At 47.0% G+C, this 17,919-nt stretch overlaps 6 protein-coding genes across 6 annotated transcripts; 4 read left to right on the top strand and 2 right to left on the bottom strand.

The window, feature by feature from the left end:
- The first annotated feature begins 40 nt into the window (after window positions 1–40).
- F4822DRAFT_407805 (ASST-domain-containing protein) lies at window positions 41–2,540 on the top strand. The gene is made up of 3 exons (XM_051458529.1): window positions 41–1,085; window positions 1,136–1,201; window positions 1,256–2,540. Exons 1-3 carry the CDS (start codon window positions 518–520, stop codon window positions 2,281–2,283), a joined length of 1,662 nt encoding a protein of 553 aa, XP_051313631.1. The 5' UTR covers window positions 41–517; the 3' UTR covers window positions 2,284–2,540.
- Window positions 2,541–3,979: 1,439 nt separating this feature from the next.
- On the top strand, window positions 3,980–5,144 carry F4822DRAFT_407796 (small secreted protein). The gene has a single exon (XM_051458528.1). It carries the CDS (start codon window positions 4,551–4,553, stop codon window positions 4,989–4,991), a length of 441 nt encoding a protein of 146 aa, XP_051313630.1. The 5' UTR covers window positions 3,980–4,550; the 3' UTR covers window positions 4,992–5,144.
- Window positions 5,145–5,533: 389 nt separating this feature from the next.
- On the top strand, window positions 5,534–9,731 carry F4822DRAFT_444393 (uncharacterized protein; the record flags this gene model as incomplete). The annotated part of the gene is made up of 10 exons (XM_051463228.1): window positions 5,534–6,205; window positions 6,273–6,738; window positions 6,793–6,817; window positions 6,948–7,156; window positions 7,215–7,279; window positions 7,337–7,383; window positions 7,461–7,632; window positions 7,693–8,014; window positions 8,147–9,601; window positions 9,694–9,731. 10 exons carry the CDS (start codon window positions 5,534–5,536, stop codon window positions 9,729–9,731), a joined length of 3,471 nt encoding a protein of 1,156 aa, XP_051313629.1.
- Window positions 9,732–10,080: 349 nt separating this feature from the next.
- On the bottom strand, window positions 10,081–11,229 carry F4822DRAFT_430600 (uncharacterized protein; the record flags this gene model as incomplete). Its single annotated transcript, XM_051461327.1, has 1 exon — window positions 10,081–11,229. The coding sequence occupies one exon, from the start codon at window positions 11,227–11,229 to the stop codon at window positions 10,081–10,083; it is 1,149 nt and encodes a 382-aa protein (XP_051313628.1).
- Window positions 11,230–12,648: 1,419 nt separating this feature from the next.
- F4822DRAFT_407795 (PLC-like phosphodiesterase) lies at window positions 12,649–15,092 on the top strand. The gene has a single exon (XM_051458527.1). It carries the CDS (start codon window positions 12,832–12,834, stop codon window positions 14,896–14,898), a length of 2,067 nt encoding a protein of 688 aa, XP_051313627.1. The 5' UTR covers window positions 12,649–12,831; the 3' UTR covers window positions 14,899–15,092.
- Window positions 15,093–17,653, bottom strand: F4822DRAFT_407794 (Metallo-hydrolase/oxidoreductase). The gene is made up of 6 exons (XM_051458526.1): window positions 17,332–17,653; window positions 17,037–17,272; window positions 16,726–16,984; window positions 16,633–16,678; window positions 16,224–16,582; window positions 15,093–16,170 (listed from the first exon to the last, which is right to left on the bottom strand). The coding sequence occupies exons 1-6, from the start codon at window positions 17,478–17,480 to the stop codon at window positions 15,228–15,230; spliced, it is 1,992 nt and encodes a 663-aa protein (XP_051313626.1). The 5' UTR covers window positions 17,481–17,653; the 3' UTR covers window positions 15,093–15,227.
- Between the last annotated feature and the right edge of the window lie 266 nt (window positions 17,654–17,919).

Here is a 17,919-nt window from a genome sequence, read left to right as displayed (position 1 = left end):
GGAATTTCGCTAGAGAAACCGGCCTATGACACATAGACACGGTTCCTTGCATATATACTACTCCCTAGTTGTTAATGATTTGTAGGCTAAAATGGTGTCATTGTGGATTCTCGCGCCGTTATTCGACTTAACTGCCTGTCTATGTCACATCTATCGTCGTAGTACATCCCAGTTGCAGGAACGGAACGGCGCTGGTTCGTCGATTCCTTTCTTGTAATCATCCTTGATTCGCCATATGTGCATTATGGCGCTTTTGCACAGATAATGTGCGACATAGGCACCACGGAGCCATATATGAACGCCATTACGCCTTCGACCGAAATTCGACAATTCGTTTCTCATGTCATACAACCTGATCTATCACTGAAGCTAAGAATCGGAAAAATTCTTCAAACAATTTTCAAGAAGGGCTATCTAGGGGTATTTTCTTAAGCAAAGGTTAATGTACCCTCCTTTAATATTGCAAGATGGAGTTGTTCTCTGACGCAGCCAGAATTTACCCTACTCGCATACCGCCATGAAGCTTGTTCTACTTTTAGGAGCGGCCTTGACATTACCACTTCCAACCGTCGCGGACTGGCAATTCAAGTCCCGTTCGGATTTAGCTCCGCCAAGGTTGAATATTACTATTCCGGCGACTAAGGACGTCGAACAAGGATATTTGTTTGTTGCCCCTTTCGCGGGGCTCCCAGATACACCTACGGAGCAGCATGGTCCTAGACAGGCTGGTCCATATATCTTCCGCGACAACGGAGACTTGATTTGGTCTGGTTATGGGATCTACAGCATTTGGTCCACCAACTTCCAAGCAGGTCGCTGGAAAGGCAAGGATATTATCTTCAGTTTTGAAGGAGACCACAATCCAGGTTATGGTCATGGACATGGCCACATTACTTTTATGGATAACCACTATGAGACAATTCGGGAACTCAGGGCTGGAAACCACAAGCTCGTCGATAAGCATGAGTTTCATATCATTAACGAGGAAACTGGTCTCATTCAGATCTACCAACCAGTTCCCCGTGATCTGACAGCCTGGGGTGGCAGCGCCGAGCAACAGTGGATTGTCAATGCCATAATTCAAGGTACTTAAAACTCGGACCTGCTATATAAAATAATCTAACTTGAGGTTAAGAACTCGATATTTCTACCGGAAAACTGTTATTCGAATGGTCAAGCCTTGATCACGTTTCCCCCGATGGCAAGTTTTGATCCCTGGAATCAAAGATAGCTATGTCTTTCTAACATAACGTAGAAGCGATCCTTCCGCTAAATCCTGGTCAAGCAGGCTCTGGTTTCAACAGCTCCGATGCTTGGGATTATTTCCATATCAACAGTGTTGATAAAGATTCCGATGGGAACTATCTGATATCTGCGCGTGATGCATGCAGCATCCACAAAATCAACGGCACTGACGGAAGCATCATCTGGAAGTTGGACGGAAAAGACAGCTCCTTTAAAGTGCCTAAGGAAGCCAAATTCTGTTTCCAACATCACGCTCGATACATCAGTCAGCAAGATAATGTAGAAGTGATCAGTCTTTACGACAACAGTGCGCATGGGACAGAACATAATGGAGGATCTGAAGTTCATACAGCACCAACAAGTAGTGGGAAGATCATAAAGGTAAATACTACGTCGTGGGAAGCCGAGCTTGTCCAAGCATTCTTCCCACCAGACGACCTTCTGTCTAAATCCCAAGGTTCTACGCAGACGCTCCCGAACGGGAATGTTCTCATAAACTGGGGGTCCTCGGGGGCAGTGACCGAATATCTTCCCAATGGAACACCGATATTCCACTCATATATGGACTCCGGCTACTTGGGCCACGGAGTCGAGAACTACCGCGCTTTCCGTTATAATTGGACCGGCATTCCAAATGAAGAACCTGCTATTGTAGCCCTTAAAGGCAAAGATGGCATAACTGCTTATGTAAGCTGGAATGGTGACACGGAGACCAAGACGTGGAGGTTTTACGCCTTGACCGACAACTACGGATCCAAATACTTCTTAGGGGAAGCGCAAAGAACGAGCTTTGAGACATCCCTCCGTATCCCGACCAAGAATATCATCGCAATATCTGCCGAGGCTATCGATGGTGACGGCAGATTGCTCCGGTACACGGGAGGGGCCGTTGTGGAGCAAGAAATAAAGCCTTCGGAGGTACCGGGAGGGGCCTCCCTTCCGGATGGGGCAATTACAAAGGCCGTAGTGAAGCCCAGTAGCCGCTGGGGGGACCACGGGATCCTAAAGTATTTCCGCCTTCGTATTGAGGAGCTGTGAGATACTACGCAGCGTTGCACTGCCTACCAAGGGACTCCAACTATCGGAGTGCCCATGTTGTTCCGCTCCGTTGACGATGCTTCGGGGGGTACTTGTGTCGATATCCTTTATTATCAACTCCTTTTACGAACAAACTAAATTATAAGATGGGAGACGTACCTAGGTGTAAAGGGACACGTCGTATTGTTGCCATCAAATAGCCGCTCGTTTAGGTAGAAGTGTGGTAGCAACTGACCTTAATACATTCATTGAGAAAATATGGAATTTTTCGTAACCGTCCCAAGGTTACCCTAAGAACTCAGGGGCTAAGACTTTTGATTCGTAACAACGTCGCGTAAGCCAACAAATGCTAGAAGGCCGATCTTGTCAGTCTGGATTTTCATCGTAGTCACATTATGCTGCCCGAATAAAAAAGGGCTGTCCACGTTACCTTTCTACACAAGCCGCTCTCATTTGACTTCTGATTTATGTTATAACCCTGGGGTAACACAACGGCCTAGGCCACAACCCTAACCCTTATCTCAACATGATGTAACCCTAGAATTCATAGAATGAGTGCGAACAAAAAAGCCCTTATGACTCAAGGAATAACATAATAACATGAGGGATTAATCTCGACAATGTACTACCATTACCTACTGCCAATTAGATTCTAGTACAAGCGAGGGTATTAATGAAGAGGGACCCATTCATGAAAGATATATTAAACATAGACCGCGTATGAGGTAGGTGTAAGGCAGCTCCCTTGATGAAACGAATTGCGTCAGATTTTACCTAATTAATTGCGACGGTTTTACAGAATTGTACAACATCGTGATGGTTTCCAGGTTTAAACCGGGTGTGAACCTTGGAAATCGTCCATGGTCGGATCTTCGATTACTCCGAAGCAGCAAAAGGCGGTGGACAAAGAGCTGGCCGAAGAGTAAGAACATATTCAGCAATAACACGCATCATCCTTTAATACGAAAACAGCGCTTCGCTTTGCGCCTACTTCTATTGGCGTATTAATTATTTTAGCGGCGCCAAGAGTGTATGTGCCTCTTATGCCGGTACAACTCATATTAAACAGATTAAACAGCCGACAAAGCAAGGGCGTTGTTACGAGGGGTTACCTAGGTATTGCTGGATTGATAATGGAATTTGACAGGCCTAGGCGGGTTATCGAGCGCTATCCCCTTAAGCGCCAGAAGGCTACAGGTATGTACGATACAGGCTGACTGGGTCCTATCTGATCATCTAACATAAAAGGGCCTAAAAGATCTACAATTACACAATTTCGATTATTTTCAATCATCAATACATCAGGATTGACATAAAAATATCTGGCTCGAAGAGTGGGTTTGTATAGTAACTTTCCCTTTGGAGACCTGTAGCTATCTGGCGCTTAAGGGGATAGGAAGCACTTGAGATATTGAGGCACTCGGAAATCACCACCAATCTTGGAAACCATTATAGACTCATTAACGCGTAAAAATTTTATAGCACATTATTAGAAAAAAGCTTTCTAGAAGTTTTCTAGAAACTCCGTCAGCATACAAATATCTAAAAATAGAATAGACCACGCTAGGTACCCAGGTATGTAGCTGGGTAGATACTCAGTTACCACGTTACATACCTACCTAGGTACCTACGACTTGACTCTACGCCCCCGCTCTAGTGGATTCGCCAATTATGCTAGGTATCTTGGCTAGCTAGAGCTAGGGGTTGAGATATGCCGAGATAGCCTATTGCAGCTTTTCATATAGGGCTAGACTGACGATCATTACCGTGTGGGGAGAGCTGTAATCCATGGGGCTGTTCGACGATCACTACACGACGTCTCGTGCATCTAAATAAATAACCCCAGATCTTGGAATACGAGCTTGAGCCTCATCTGCTTTGTTACATTCGCTACAGTTTACGGCAGAATCGGAGATTCCATGACATCGCATTATTCCGGTCATGTGACGGTCGAAAGACCACCACAAGACAGGCTACGTCAATACGAGTTTTACAATGAGGGTCTAAGTGGCTGAGGCCAATGCCCAACCGAGATGGAGTCAGCTCACGATAGGTAAGGAATACGAAAACTAATTTGGAGTCATGATATTGAAGCTGGAAGAATGTGTATAAAATGTTAGAGGTTCCCCCTCCAATATAGTCTTAACAACACACTATCATCATCATAATCATAATCATCTATCAACAACGATAAAGCAAATCATTCGCTCATCTATTCATCATTCAAATACTTAATCTTAATACTTAAGAATCAAAAATCATTCAAAATGAAGTTCGCCAGCGCCACCATTGCCACCGTCTTCGCTACCGTCGCCCTCGCGGCACCCACTCCGGCTGCTGAGGCTAAGTCCGCTGTCGCCGATGTTCCTCAATGGACCGTTGAAGGTCTTAAGCGGGTTTGCGATGACGCCGACACTAGCTGCACATGGACATTCAGCGTCGATACCCACCTAGCCGACCCAACCCCTTGCAGCTTCACGGTCAAGGGCAGCCCCGCCAGCCAAACCGACTCAGCTAACAATGTCTGTGGACCCTACACCATCGGCTCTGGCTGGAGCGACCAATTTGGCCCCGAAAACGGCTTCACCACCCTTAGCGTCGTCGATGTTGCTCAGAAGCTCATCATCTGGCCTTCTTATTCCGACGCCACTCTTGCTGGTGGCGCCGTCGCTGCCGACCTTTCTTACCCGCCTACTTCCATTGCGTAAATCCCTATACTATAAGGATGTCTAAGGAATACAATCAGGGAAGGATTCACGGACTAGACAAGCTACAGGCGTTTTGAGGAATTTTGGAGCAAATAACAAGGTCTTGTAATTATTAATCCGATAATAAACGATGCATCAAAGAGTTCTTTACCATACTTGTTATTCTCGCCCATCTAGACGTGACTTGATCTTCATATTTAAGCATGTAAGATATCCATGCAGTTGGTGATAATTTCGCCTTAAACTTCCATGACACATTTTCGACGACGGGATATTTAAGGTTATATATACTATTAATACTTAGCTAATCTCCATAAGTCCGCAGGAAATTTGCGTGTGTTTATAAATTACTCTCTCCTTTTCGGTAAGTCCTCCTTTGTCCTTTGTCGTCAGTTTTGTCAGTTGTCTAACATTGGGATATAGGGCAATTGACCTTCTTCACAAAGGACTACACTAGCTATATGACCAATTAAAATCCATTTTGGATTAACAGTACATAGAATCGAAAAATCTACATTGAAACAAAGAAGGAGGCTGTCAAAATGGGCGATGAAGATGATTTTTGGGTTGGCTACGACTGGCAGGGCAAACACGCCACCCCATTCGGCCAGGACGCTGTTTTGGCAGTTGCTAATGACGAACCGGATTTAGAAGACAGGCGTGAGGAAATACGGTATTACAATTATTTATTCCACAGATATCGCGAGGCAGGGGAATATCCGACGAAAAAGGACTCCCCATATTACCCCGAAGTAGAGCCCTATAAGATCCGCCGAGGAGAATGGTGGGGCCACCCATACCCAAGGGAAGGGAAACCAAACCCTAGGGAATATAATCCCAAGATACCATGGAAACAGGAGCCCTATTCGATATATAACCAGGCCACATTGGAGATTAACAACGAACCGAGCATGCGACTGTATGAGCACCAGTCGTTCGAGAAGTTACGGCGAAGATATAACGATACGAGATCATATTTCAGCATTCAGAGCGCCGAGAGAAGTGACGGGTCCCGATGGCTTATTGGAAAAGTCTTAGGCTTTAGCATCTATAGTCTAACCATCAGACTTGACTATTGGCCCCCTCCGGGCAAAGGAGGACATCGGAGTATGGTGGTAAAAGTTCCGGTGAAGACTACGATACCCAGTGTTACGAACGACGGAGAGGGTCCCTTCGAGTTTAGGTTAATGCGCAAAGAATTAAAAAATATAAAGGTAAGTAATTAACGTACCTAGGCACCTAATCATCATGCGCCACTAAGACCTGCTAACGTATTCGTAGCGTCTCCAGAAAGCGGCCCATATCATACAAGCCGTCGATCGAGCAGATGTCGGTATTCCACGCCAACGTTATATTCCGGATGACGACCCCGAGTTATACTATGATTCCAGTGATAACCTAAGCAGTGGAGACGAAAGTCCTGCCGACGAGCCTCCGCCGCCAACTGCCACTCGAAGGGAGCTCCTCGATCAAGGGGGTTATTACCCACAGAAGTGGCACAGGCAGTATGAAAAGTTCGACCAGAGGTCTCAAGATGACAAAAAGAGAAGAATATGGCTCGCTTCTAGGTTCGATCGCCCAGAACCTCCCAAGTCGCTTATAGGTGACGATCCATACGACGAGAATCGTCGTGATTATATACTCTTTGACTTTATGGAACACGGCGACTTGGCAACCCTCATTCATAGAATGCGCCTACTAAATGAACGGGCTCCCAATCGCGTTCTTTGGTCTTTCTTTCTCTGCAGTAAGTTAAAATCCTATATTTGAAACTGATTCAACTTTGCTAATGATACATTAGTGGTCAAATCTTGTATCGCCTTGCAGTAAGGAACCCCCAAACATCTCTTTCTCTTCTGCACTATTGAGAACGCAAGACTCGATAATATTTGATGCTTACTGGTCTTGCCAGCAAACTGCCCTTCGGATATAAGCTAATCTCATGTACTATTACAGATACCCTCCAAGAATCCATCATCCGAAAAAACGAGAGGTAATTGGCCCTGCTTTGGCCCAACTCGAAGCTAGATATGCACGCCTTGGCATCAATGAACCTGGAAACGCTGCAAAATTAGTCGGGAAGGACCTCTTCGAGGAACTTCCAAGGCCCTCTCGTAGGTGGGCTGGAGCACGCTACGTTCATTTTGACATTGAACCTAGGAACAGTAAGATATTATACGTTTTCTTCACCTTCACACAGAAGCTAACAGGGAAACTCTTTAGTACTCATTGGCGACGTGGATGTGAACGCCGAAGACGGCGAACATGCCATAATTCCCAGGTTGAAGGTGAGTTCCTGGTACGAAACAATACTACTTTCTTTCACGTGCTTACTATGGTGTTAGCTTGCAGATTTTCCGCTCATGAGGAAAATAAGACCGAACAAGGCAAAGTAAGTCAAATCACTATTCTTGACTACCTACCTGGTATCTAATTTGGGAATCAGCTAACTAAGGGGTGTGAATATAGCGATTTCTATACCGCCTCTCGTGTACATGGCAAAATGGGATTCCTCGCACCGGAACAATTTGGAGAAGACTGGGAGTTTGTGGACCTCACGCACCTTGCAGGTCCAGAGTTGTCTGAACAGCCGGTGGCCGGAAATTATGGGCCATGGACCAACTTATGGGGCATTGGAATGGTAAGACCTTAGAAGAAACGCATCAGCAAGCCTTGGAAACAGTCTAACATTTATCTATAGGTTATGTGGTGTCTTATAACGCAGCTCCGAGCACCCATGCCACCACAGAAAGGGCCAGAAGAGCCCGGCGACGAATATTTATCGCCCAACTATTGCCCATTGCTCTTCGACAACGAGGAGTTTGGATACGTGGACATAACACTTCGGAGACTAGTTAGGGAATGCCTAAGGCACAATCCTGAAGACAGACTTACGTTACCAGAGCTACTCCCCATAGTGGAGGAAGGAGCCCGGAAGACGTTCTACAAGGAAAGTGATAGGAGAATTACACACTGGGTCAAAAAACTGGTATGTACTGAAAAAGATCCCTACTTGAAAAGATGTATGACTAACTTTGTAGTAGTACGTTAAACGCCTTCCCCATTTCTCACCCTGGGAGAAAGGAGCATCCCTCTATGTAAGATATCGAGTTACTGACAAGTATATTTTAGAATATATAACGGCTCTACCTTAGGCCACCCACGAGATAAACCACCGCCCGTACCAGTGGCAGATTATACCAACGATGCTCTCCAAAATCGAAATCTAGATCCATGGCTGGCTGGCGGCGGACCGGGTCTAGGTGGCCCGGCTGGCTATTTCCCTCCGCACCCAGTCGATTGGGTTGATCCCGACCTCTCCGACAGCCCTCCTCCGAGCAGCTACGATGGCGATGGCGATGATAATGATGATGACGGTGGAGATGGCGGAGGCGGTGGGGGTGGGGGTGGAGGTGCCCCTGATGACGGTGGGGACGGTGGTGTCGGAGGCGGAGGCGGGAGCGGTAAAGATAAAGACAAAGAAAAAGCCACAGAAGGCGGGACTGGGGACAAATTGGTTACCGACGACTTTCATGATCCCGGAGAATGGCTCAACCAGTTCGGAGCGCCCATGCCTCCACCAGGCTCAGAGTCAACCTCGATAACGAATCCACCCTCGCCAGGGTCTATCGAACGGAGGAAAAGCCGACTTGCTAAGTGGCAAGGAGCCAGTTTACCACCACACCTACCACCGATACCGGCTTCACCACCGGGAGGACCATCGCAAGCAGGAACATCACAGGGAGGGGGGCCATCACTTACAATACAGGATCTAATTGCTGCTGCATCGGCGGAGGTACCCGTGGTAACTACACCACCTCCCAGACCAGCATCACCGATCGGGAACCAACCGCCCTCAGGTGGCGCGCCGATGGGATTTCCTGAACTACCGCCACTGGAAAGATTTTTCGACCCATGGGGAAGGGAAGTAGACCCATCACTGGCCCCGCATGCATTCCCTAGGAGACAATGGTGGGGTCCATGGGGACAGGACATGACGCCGTATGATAGTTGGGGGCGACGATTGCCTACATGGATAGATCCCTACGGAAGAGCCTTTTCACCACGAGTGGGGGAGTTACCGTTAAGAGCAACCTGGGTTGATCCATACGGACTAGCTCAAAACCAAAATCGAGACATAACTCGCCCGCGTGGACCATGGATTGATCCATGGGGCCGAACGGCAACACCACCTGCAGGTCAGGAGAATGCACAGATACAAGTGCAATGGGTGGACCCGTCCTGGTCAACAGTAGCTGCTCCTGAAGGGGATGGGATATCGCCAGCGACTTTCCTCGGCGCACCTCAGCCCCCCGTAACGTCACCAACTATAACAACAGCGGCGACGCAGACTACACCCGGAGATACCTCCCCACGCCCAACTGGGGCTGGAAGAGTCCGTCCATCAACGGCTGCTTGGAATGCCGCATCTAGAGCAATAGGAGACGCAGTGTCCAGAGCAACTAGGCCACCGCGCAGGCCTGAAGTATCCGATATAACAATAGCGGGTCCCCCATACTCGCGTATACCGCCAGCACCCACAGCACCTGCGGAAGGTAGTGCGTCCGGATCTGGAGTGAACCGACCGCGACCTAAGAGAAATATTTTCAGTAAGTAACATCCACAAGCCCACTTTAGTTTCATTGTCTTTGAGATAACCCGAGTCCTGTGAAGTAATAATTACTAATATTGAACGATACAGGCTTCCTCCCAGGGCGTAATGCCGGCCGTCGTCGTTAACTTACACGAATATGAAACTACGTTGCTTACAGGTAGGCATCTGAACACATAAAAGCTTACTTAAGATAGTTTATAGCATAATGTATATTAGTTTATGTAACATTTCGCAATTTCGATGCTTGTTTACCACATTCCTTCCTGATTACCTCGCCTTGCACTTATATATCCGCCTATGTGCCAGGTAATCGTTCTCATACGCCGATGGGTATCTCGATAAAAGGAAAGCACAAGGTAGCCTCCTTTGAATGTACTTCAGTCGGGTATCATTTAACCACCCATAATCCATTTCGCTATACGCCCAAACTTCCGCCCGCCCTACTTCATCCCTCATCAATCATAGCCTTCGTCTTTAATCGTCGGCGAAGGGATCGGCTTTGTAAGCCTTCCTAGCATCTTGAAATTGCTCTTCATATTGGGTCGCGAGCAACGAAGCAGCGAAAACGACCTCGTACTGCCAGTACCACATATCATGGTCCTCGAGCCAAATATCCAGGACCTCATTGGTTTCGGTTGGCGTGTACGTACCATCGGGGTTTCGTGAGAGGGTACGGAAAGTTAGATCAATAACTTGCTTAGGCGTAATATGGACGGGGAATTCATCTTGATCTTCTGACGCGTCGCTAAGTTCCTCGGGATCGACTTGTGCTTCCTGCTCTGCTTCGGAAGGTTGTTGTGGCTCGGGCGCCTGTCCCGCTCCTTCAGGTTCTGTTACCGTAAAATCGAATACCGAACTCTTGTCTGAGAGTGTGTCGTCGTCGTCGTCTTTGGGAGGAGCTTCTTCTTCTTCTTGCTGAGCCGGCTCCGGAAGCGTTGAAGACTGTCGTTCTAGGGGAATAGGAGGTTCATAAATGTTGAAATCCTCATCCTCGTCGTCCGCCCAGGAAAACGGTACACTTGGCGGCAACATTTCAAAGGTGGGAGAAGCCATATCTTCACTGCTAGGGCCGACGGGCTCACTCGGCTGAGTAAGATTCTCTGCGCCGGCTTGATTAGTTCTATCGTCGCCTACGAAGAACCCATTTTCGTCGTAACTCGCGATAGCGGCGTAGGAGAACTCACCAGAAACAATTCCCTCTGAACTCACGCCGATGGATTCGACATTCAGAGTCATGTCGTCGAGAAATTCCTCTACGCTCGAGTATTTTCCAACGATAATACAATCCATATCACTCGTCGTGATAACCTTTTCACTCACGAGACGTCGAAGGTATCTCTCGGTGATAGGCCTGACTCTCTTCATAATATCCTCGGTGTCTAAGTCGACGGTTGGCAGGGCAATATCAGACGTACTTATCGCCTCACGTAGTTCCACCACCGTAATCTTCAGATGGTCGAGGTAGTATTGCCGGGTTGTTTCGAATTTCCATTTTACGTCTTGGTCGTTTTGAGTGAAAAGGTGAATATCGTTGCGAATATTTCTCTGTATGTCTGCGTACTTCTTGACCCTTGCGCGTAGCTGCCAGACCAATACATTGACTCTAGAGACGAGGTGGTCCATCTTTGTTGTTGTTATACGAGTGTTCAATTTTTATTTGTGCTTGCTAATGTGATTGCTGAGTGGACGTTAGAATTTGTTTAATGGGGGGGGTAAGAAGTGAACTGCGCTCACGGGAGAATGGAATTTTGGATGGGAACTCTGTCGATCACAGAAGTAATAATTTTTTTGTTCTTGAATATGAGACGAAAGCTTTAGGAATTTTCTTCGCCAGGAAGAAGAAGGTTGTGCCCACTAACACCGTGTGCGCGGAGCACGAGTATGGCAACTAGTGCGGATGCGTTGCTCATATGCACTGGGGAAAGAACAACATGGTTTGTTAACTACAGAACAATGGTCTTGTTAATATTGTTGCGGAACAATGCTATTCAAGAAAATCAATGATTTGTGGCACTGAGCAACATATAGAGTACCGGACTCTTTATGTTATCTGACTTTGCCTTTGTACCATCTCACCAGTAGAACAACTTAGCTAGTGAAAGAATTCTATAGTGACTGTTCTGGATGATCTAAGGAAGCGTATTGTATGTTCTATTATTCTGCACTTCAGGTTTATATATGAAAAAATTCTTCAAATTCTCACACAATTCAACTCTCGGACGCTGTTAAGAAGTCAATATCAAGTCGAGCTAGTCAAAGTCCTATCTCTATAGATCTAAACTATTAAACCTAGAATCCCGGGTGAGATTTAATACGCAAGGTAAAAAGAAGTAAGCGCTTATATAGCAGGATAGCATCTCATGACCACGAGTGAAGATTCTATAATTCGGAATAGCTGCACTTTAAGAATAGGGGATAGGGGGTGGCTTGATGACTAATCCGCGCTGAAGCCGCCCGGGCGTCTGGATAACCGCACGGTCCACAACCAGCCTGTGCGTCGAATATGGAGCCACCTAGGGGCGTGTGTGTAGCCAGCCAGGTACCCGGATATCTGTGCTCATTTGTTCATTTATTTTGACTCACCCACGTACATAGGTATATATACATGCCTGTGTACCTTTCAAAGGTAACTGATGCAATTATGTAAATTCAGTGAGTTGGATAGAATTTATGTATATTTCCTTCGAATCATTCCTTAATCTTCCCCCTAAAAGGAGAAGTATCTAAGTAGAAAACTTGTTATCAGTGACGTTTCAGCTATCCCTTGCTCTTAGTGGACTAGACCCCCAGCCTAACAGACAAATTAGTGGGGCATTTATAGCGTGGTGACTCGCTAAAAAAGCTGGGCTGAATCAGATTCGCCAGCGGCTACCGTGAGACGTCACAGCTTGAAGAGGCAAGGATGCATGCTACACAACGCACCTTACCCCCCTAAATCTACCACGCGATAGGTGACAAGGGTACCCATAATACGTGTATGTAGGGGTTTAGCTTAGGTACTTATCTACCTAGATATTAGCTCTTTCCCTCATCTGGAATTGTACATATCGTTGTCATATCCGTCATCAACTTCATTCTTTCCTTCTAAAAAATATTATTATAATAATAACTCATAATAATCCGTAATCAATTCAAGTAAATACACTGGCCTGGGAAGATAGTCGAGGAAAACCGCGGTAGCGTGTGCGTGTATACGTATAGGCTTGAGTAGCATCGTCAGGCATCATGGCAGAAACAGCACCCCTCTCACCTAAAGAATCCATCCACCAAGCAGGCGGCGGACAACCGGGCGCCGAAGACCGCACAATCAAAGAGGTCAAATCCTCCACATTACAATACCTAGAACAAATCTACGCCGCACACGCCTCTCCCGCCGACAAACAATGGCACAAAGACTCCATCGTCGAGTTCTTGCATCATTCACAGGCCGACAAAGTAACGGAACCCTCATCCGCTGATGTCGCGGCGCGGGATTCTCTCGATTTCGCTGGGTTCTTGGGGTATATGACGTCGTCGGCAGCTAACGCATTAGCACCACCACCTGATCAGGATTTGTCCTGGCCGCTTGCTAGCTACTACATCTCTTCCAGCCACAACACTTACCTAACCGGTAACCAGCTAAACAGCGATTCCGATGCTAGTGCCTATCGAAATGTTTTGTTGCGCGGTTGTCGGTGTGTTGAAATCGACGTGTGGGACGGCGATGACTCCGATGTCGAATCTTCATCGGGTAGTTCCGATAGCGATGAGGATGAAGACGCCAAAGAGATTAAAGCTATTCGGAAGGCCAGTCGTAGGGAAAAACTTGCTTCTAAATTGCCGGGATCGCTGGCTAGTCGGTTCGAGAAGACATCTTTAGGCAAGAAGATTACGGGAAAGGGTGGCGCGGAAAAAGAACCCGCGGCCAAGAAAAAAGACGATGATTCCGCCTCGGGGAAAAGCATCCCGCTGAAGAAATCGCCAAGTCCGCAAGCAGGTGTTGTTGAACCTAGGGTCCTGCACGGTTACACACTCACAAAGGAAGTTTCATTCCGCGAAGTATGTGAGGCGATTCGCGAAAGCGCATTTGTGGTCACGGATTTACCTCTTATTGTCAGTTTGGAAGTTCATTGCTGCCAGCAGCAACAAGAAGCCATGGTCCGCATTATCAACGAGGCTTGGGCTGGGCTTTTACTACCCCATCCCGACGACGATGCCAAATTCCTTCCCGCCCCTGGCGATCTGCGCCGTAAGATCCTCGTTAAAGTTAAATACGCACCGCCAAACGCCGCTTTGACAAGCCCGGGCGGAGAATCCGCGGATCGGCTCCCTCCCGACGCCAGGGCCGACCCGAAATCCAAAACCACCACACAGCAAAAAGTTAAGAAGGCGTCAAAGATCATCCAAGCGCTCTCAGCGCTAGGCGTATACACACGTGGCGTATCATTCAAAAGCCTATCACAACCCGAAGCCAAGATGCCAACACACATCTTCTCCCTATCCGAAGGCGGCGTCGCCGAAGTCCACGAAAGCGAAGCAATGCGACTATTCGAACATAACCGTGACTATCTAATGCGTACCTACCCCTCCGGCATGCGCATCGGATCCTCCAACCTGGACCCCTTAGCTTTCTGGCGCAAGGGTATCCAAATCGTCGCGTTGAACTGGCAAAAATGGGATGAAGGAATGATGTTAAACGAAGGCATGTTCGCCGGCACCGGCGGTTTCGTATTAAAACCCGACGGGTACCGCGGGCGAAAACCTATCGTCGTCGAACCTACCAACGAAAACGGAGAAAAGAAGCCAAACGCAGAGAAGGAAATAGTCCCACTCCCCGCACCAACAACAATCCTCCACCAAACCCTCAACCTAAGCATCACCGTGTACGCCGCGCAAAACATACCCCTCCCCGAAGCCGATGACAAAGAAAGCGGTTTCAAGCCATACGTCAAAATCGAGTTACACACCGAGCCGCCAGCGCATCACTCTGTTACGCGGTCTGGTACGAATTCCTCGACTAGAGCGAAGGAGGGCGAGTACAAAGCGCGCACCAAGACCCAGAGGGGTAAACATCCCGATTTCAAATTCGAAGTGCTATCCGTGGCCAAGGATATCCCCGGCGTAGCGCCCGAACTCGCATTCGTGCGTTTCCTTATCAAAGATGATGAAATTGGACGCGATGATTTGGCCGCTTGGGCTTGTGTTCGATTGGATCGGCTACGCGCTGGATACCGATTTGTGCATTTATTAGATCGTGAGGGACGCGAGAGCGAAGGTGTTCTACTGGTCAAGGTTGATAAACATCTTGCCTAGGAGGCGTGTTGTGAATCGGCTTACGGCGAGTCAGAAGATGAGGGAAGATGGCATTTTAGGAGCGTAGACTGTGGTATTATGTAGATACGGGATATCTGAAATAGCGGGTAGTACGTCTAGGCATCAATCATAGCATGAGAAAGCAAGCGCGCATATAGCATGTAGTTACTTGGGTTTAAATTAGAAAAAAATTTTGTCGCGTACATTAATTGTTGCCGACTTTTTCTATGGTATCTAATAAAAGGAATTTGCCACCCCATGATGATTTCTGAACGCCTATATAATCCCCCACCAACTCCATCCTTTTCCGTCACCTAATTTGCGAATATTCACGAATTACCCAGGTCCGGCTCGATAGAGGTGTGGTTATCCGCCGTAGATATGAGGTTTATAGCAGCCCAATCGCCGTCGCCCTCCATGTTCGCCTGTGCTGCGCGAAACGCATGCAGCCTGGTCTCATACTCGTAAGCGGATATTGTCGACGCTTGTGAGCCTTGGAGGTTTAATCCAAAGTTATCACCACTGTTTTCCTCAGACTCTGAGCCTATACTCTGGTTCTCCTGGAACTCCTGGTAGTTGCCCTTGTTTTGTTGGAACTGGGGCTGAAATATTGCTTCGTCTTCCTCCCGGGCGGATTGTAGGTCACAGTATTGTTCCGGCGCCTCGGGGGTGATTTGTTCTACAATTGGAGACTCTTCGCTATTAAGTCCCTGTAGCTTGGGGGCGCTAGTGGATGGTATAGTGGACGGTATAGTGGGGCTAGAGGGAGGTTCAGGTTGAGACGATAATATTGGCGGAGTTCCAAGATCGTATCCCTCCCCCTTTTTTCTTCCTTCCTTTGCCTCATATTCCGCTGCTAAAATTTTATCGTGCTGATTAAGGCCACCACATAGATCCCCAAATAATTCTTCCATAGTAATACCGCTCTCCATCCAGTCTTCCGGGTCTACTGTGCATGGCCAAATATCGATGGGCCTGAAAGCCTCGATAAGATGTCTGAGTTCAGGTATGGAAGAATGTCGGGCATACGGAAATACAATTCGGTTTGGTAGCGCATCAGTGTCGAAGTTCTCATTGGTCGTTACTGGATTCTGCATAGTTTTTACCTTCTTAAAGATAGACCTGAAAATTTGGTAAATTTGAATGGATTCTTCCGCAGAGTCGTTTATTTCCATATCGAGACCAAGGTCCCTAGAGCCCAGCAGCGCCTTACTCAGTAAATGTCCGTCGCTTAAATGGGATCCGTCTGGTAACTGAAGGTTGGAGTTTACTCTGCGGTTGGTAAGCTTATGGTTGTAATACCTAAGGAGTCACTCTGGACTTACGTCTCCGTCAAGGCTCGAATGTCTTCGATGCCAATACTCAGTCGCTGTATTAGATCTTCACCCCCACCACCGATACCTACCTCATCCACATCTTGTCCGTCTCTAAGATGCGCAACGATAGGTTTGATCCATACAACAGGCTTGTTTTTTATGACAGCGCAGCCCGTTCCTTTTTCGCAACTATGAATGCGGACGTTTTCATCTAATGTTAAGCACCCTTCATGCTGATTGTTACCACAGGTGAACCCCGCGAGATAGGGAGCCTCCTTGGCCAAATGGGTTTGGGCCGCGAAGCGATTATCGGTAGATTTAGTTGCAAGAGATTTATATACCCCCATCTTGTACTTATCGACATGGATCTTGATTTCGGTTAGTAGCAATAATATGTGAAAAAAGGAAGATCCATCACCTTAGAATTGAGCGCTTTTGATAGAGCGATCCAAACGTCTTCATACCTATAATACGGTTAGAGAATAAATTTATGAAGAGCATGTTACCTTACCCGTAGGTCCATGCTTGTATATAAAAAATGGTGTCTTCTGGATAGTACCACACTTGCTCTAGAAGCAAGCGGAGTCCTTCCGCCTTTGTCTGTAAAGGGAAGCCGCCTAACATCGAAGTATCAAGGTAGATACGATTAAGCCTTTGCATCCCAGTCGTATATTCGATCATAGTAGGGTTTCTAACGATGGAATTAACCCACCAAGGCTCACTCCTAATGTCTCCTGTGTATAAGATTGCGGTTCCATCACCTTCAATGACTATAAACAAGATTAGTAAGCTTGTGGAACAATTATGTGTTGGCTTACTTACGGAACATAACAGCGCCAACACAGTGGTTAGCATCCAACAGAGTCACTCGAATAATTTTACCGGGTTCTAGTTCAAGCTCGGTAGGCGTATCGAGAGGAATGGGCTTTAACACTTTGGTAAGGTGCTTATATGTCTGGACCCGGGGATTCTCAAGTATGCCTTTGGCTAGATTCATGCGACAAGGATATTTTTCGAGGCGGAGCAGAATTTCCCTTGTGGCAGCTGAACAGTACACACTTCATCGCTATTGGTAAGCAAAATTGACAAGACAGTTCGCAGTACCAAGTTAACATACAAAGGGCTCCTGAGGACTTCAAGTCCTGTAAGATGATCACTATGAACATGACTCAGAAAGCAGGCCAGCGGAGGCCTATCATTAAACCCGCGAAAGTAATCAATTCTGATGTCAGGGAATTCATGGATGATACCGTTAAAAGTTGACATCTTGGCTTGCGTTTAAGTGGCAAAAGTATGAAAAAAGTTCGGAGAGATCGGAGAAAAACATTTTGATTGAAAATAATACCACAAACTTAATTTTTTAACTCGATGTCCAGTGTTTCACTCTATGCATCTCATTTCAACCTGAGGTATGAAATGAAGAAAGAGGCAACGATGATAGGTACCTGCCGAAATTCATGAGGGGCATTAATCATTAGCCCCAGCCCAGCAGCCCAGCTACTGTAGCTACTATATCCACTATCGGGGCTGAAAGTCCTCCAGGGCTAGTACCTTTACAGTACATTTAGTGGGGGGAAAAACCAGAAAGAGGTATTGGATGTACTAAACAGGTTCCAAGCAGCACAGCCTCAGTGGCTCAATTGCTAGAAAGTTTACTGCGTATTCCCCCTACAGAAACGACGTAATTATTTTTTCTCAACCTTCC

Source organism: Hypoxylon trugodes (assembly GCF_022578975.1).
Source record: "Hypoxylon trugodes strain CBS 135444 unplaced genomic scaffold F4822scaffold_6, whole genome shotgun sequence".
NCBI classification, from domain to species: Eukaryota; Fungi; Ascomycota; class Sordariomycetes; order Xylariales; family Hypoxylaceae; genus Hypoxylon; species Hypoxylon trugodes.
Note: the sequence above shows the minus strand (reverse complement) of the source record. Positions and strands in the feature narration are given on the sequence as shown.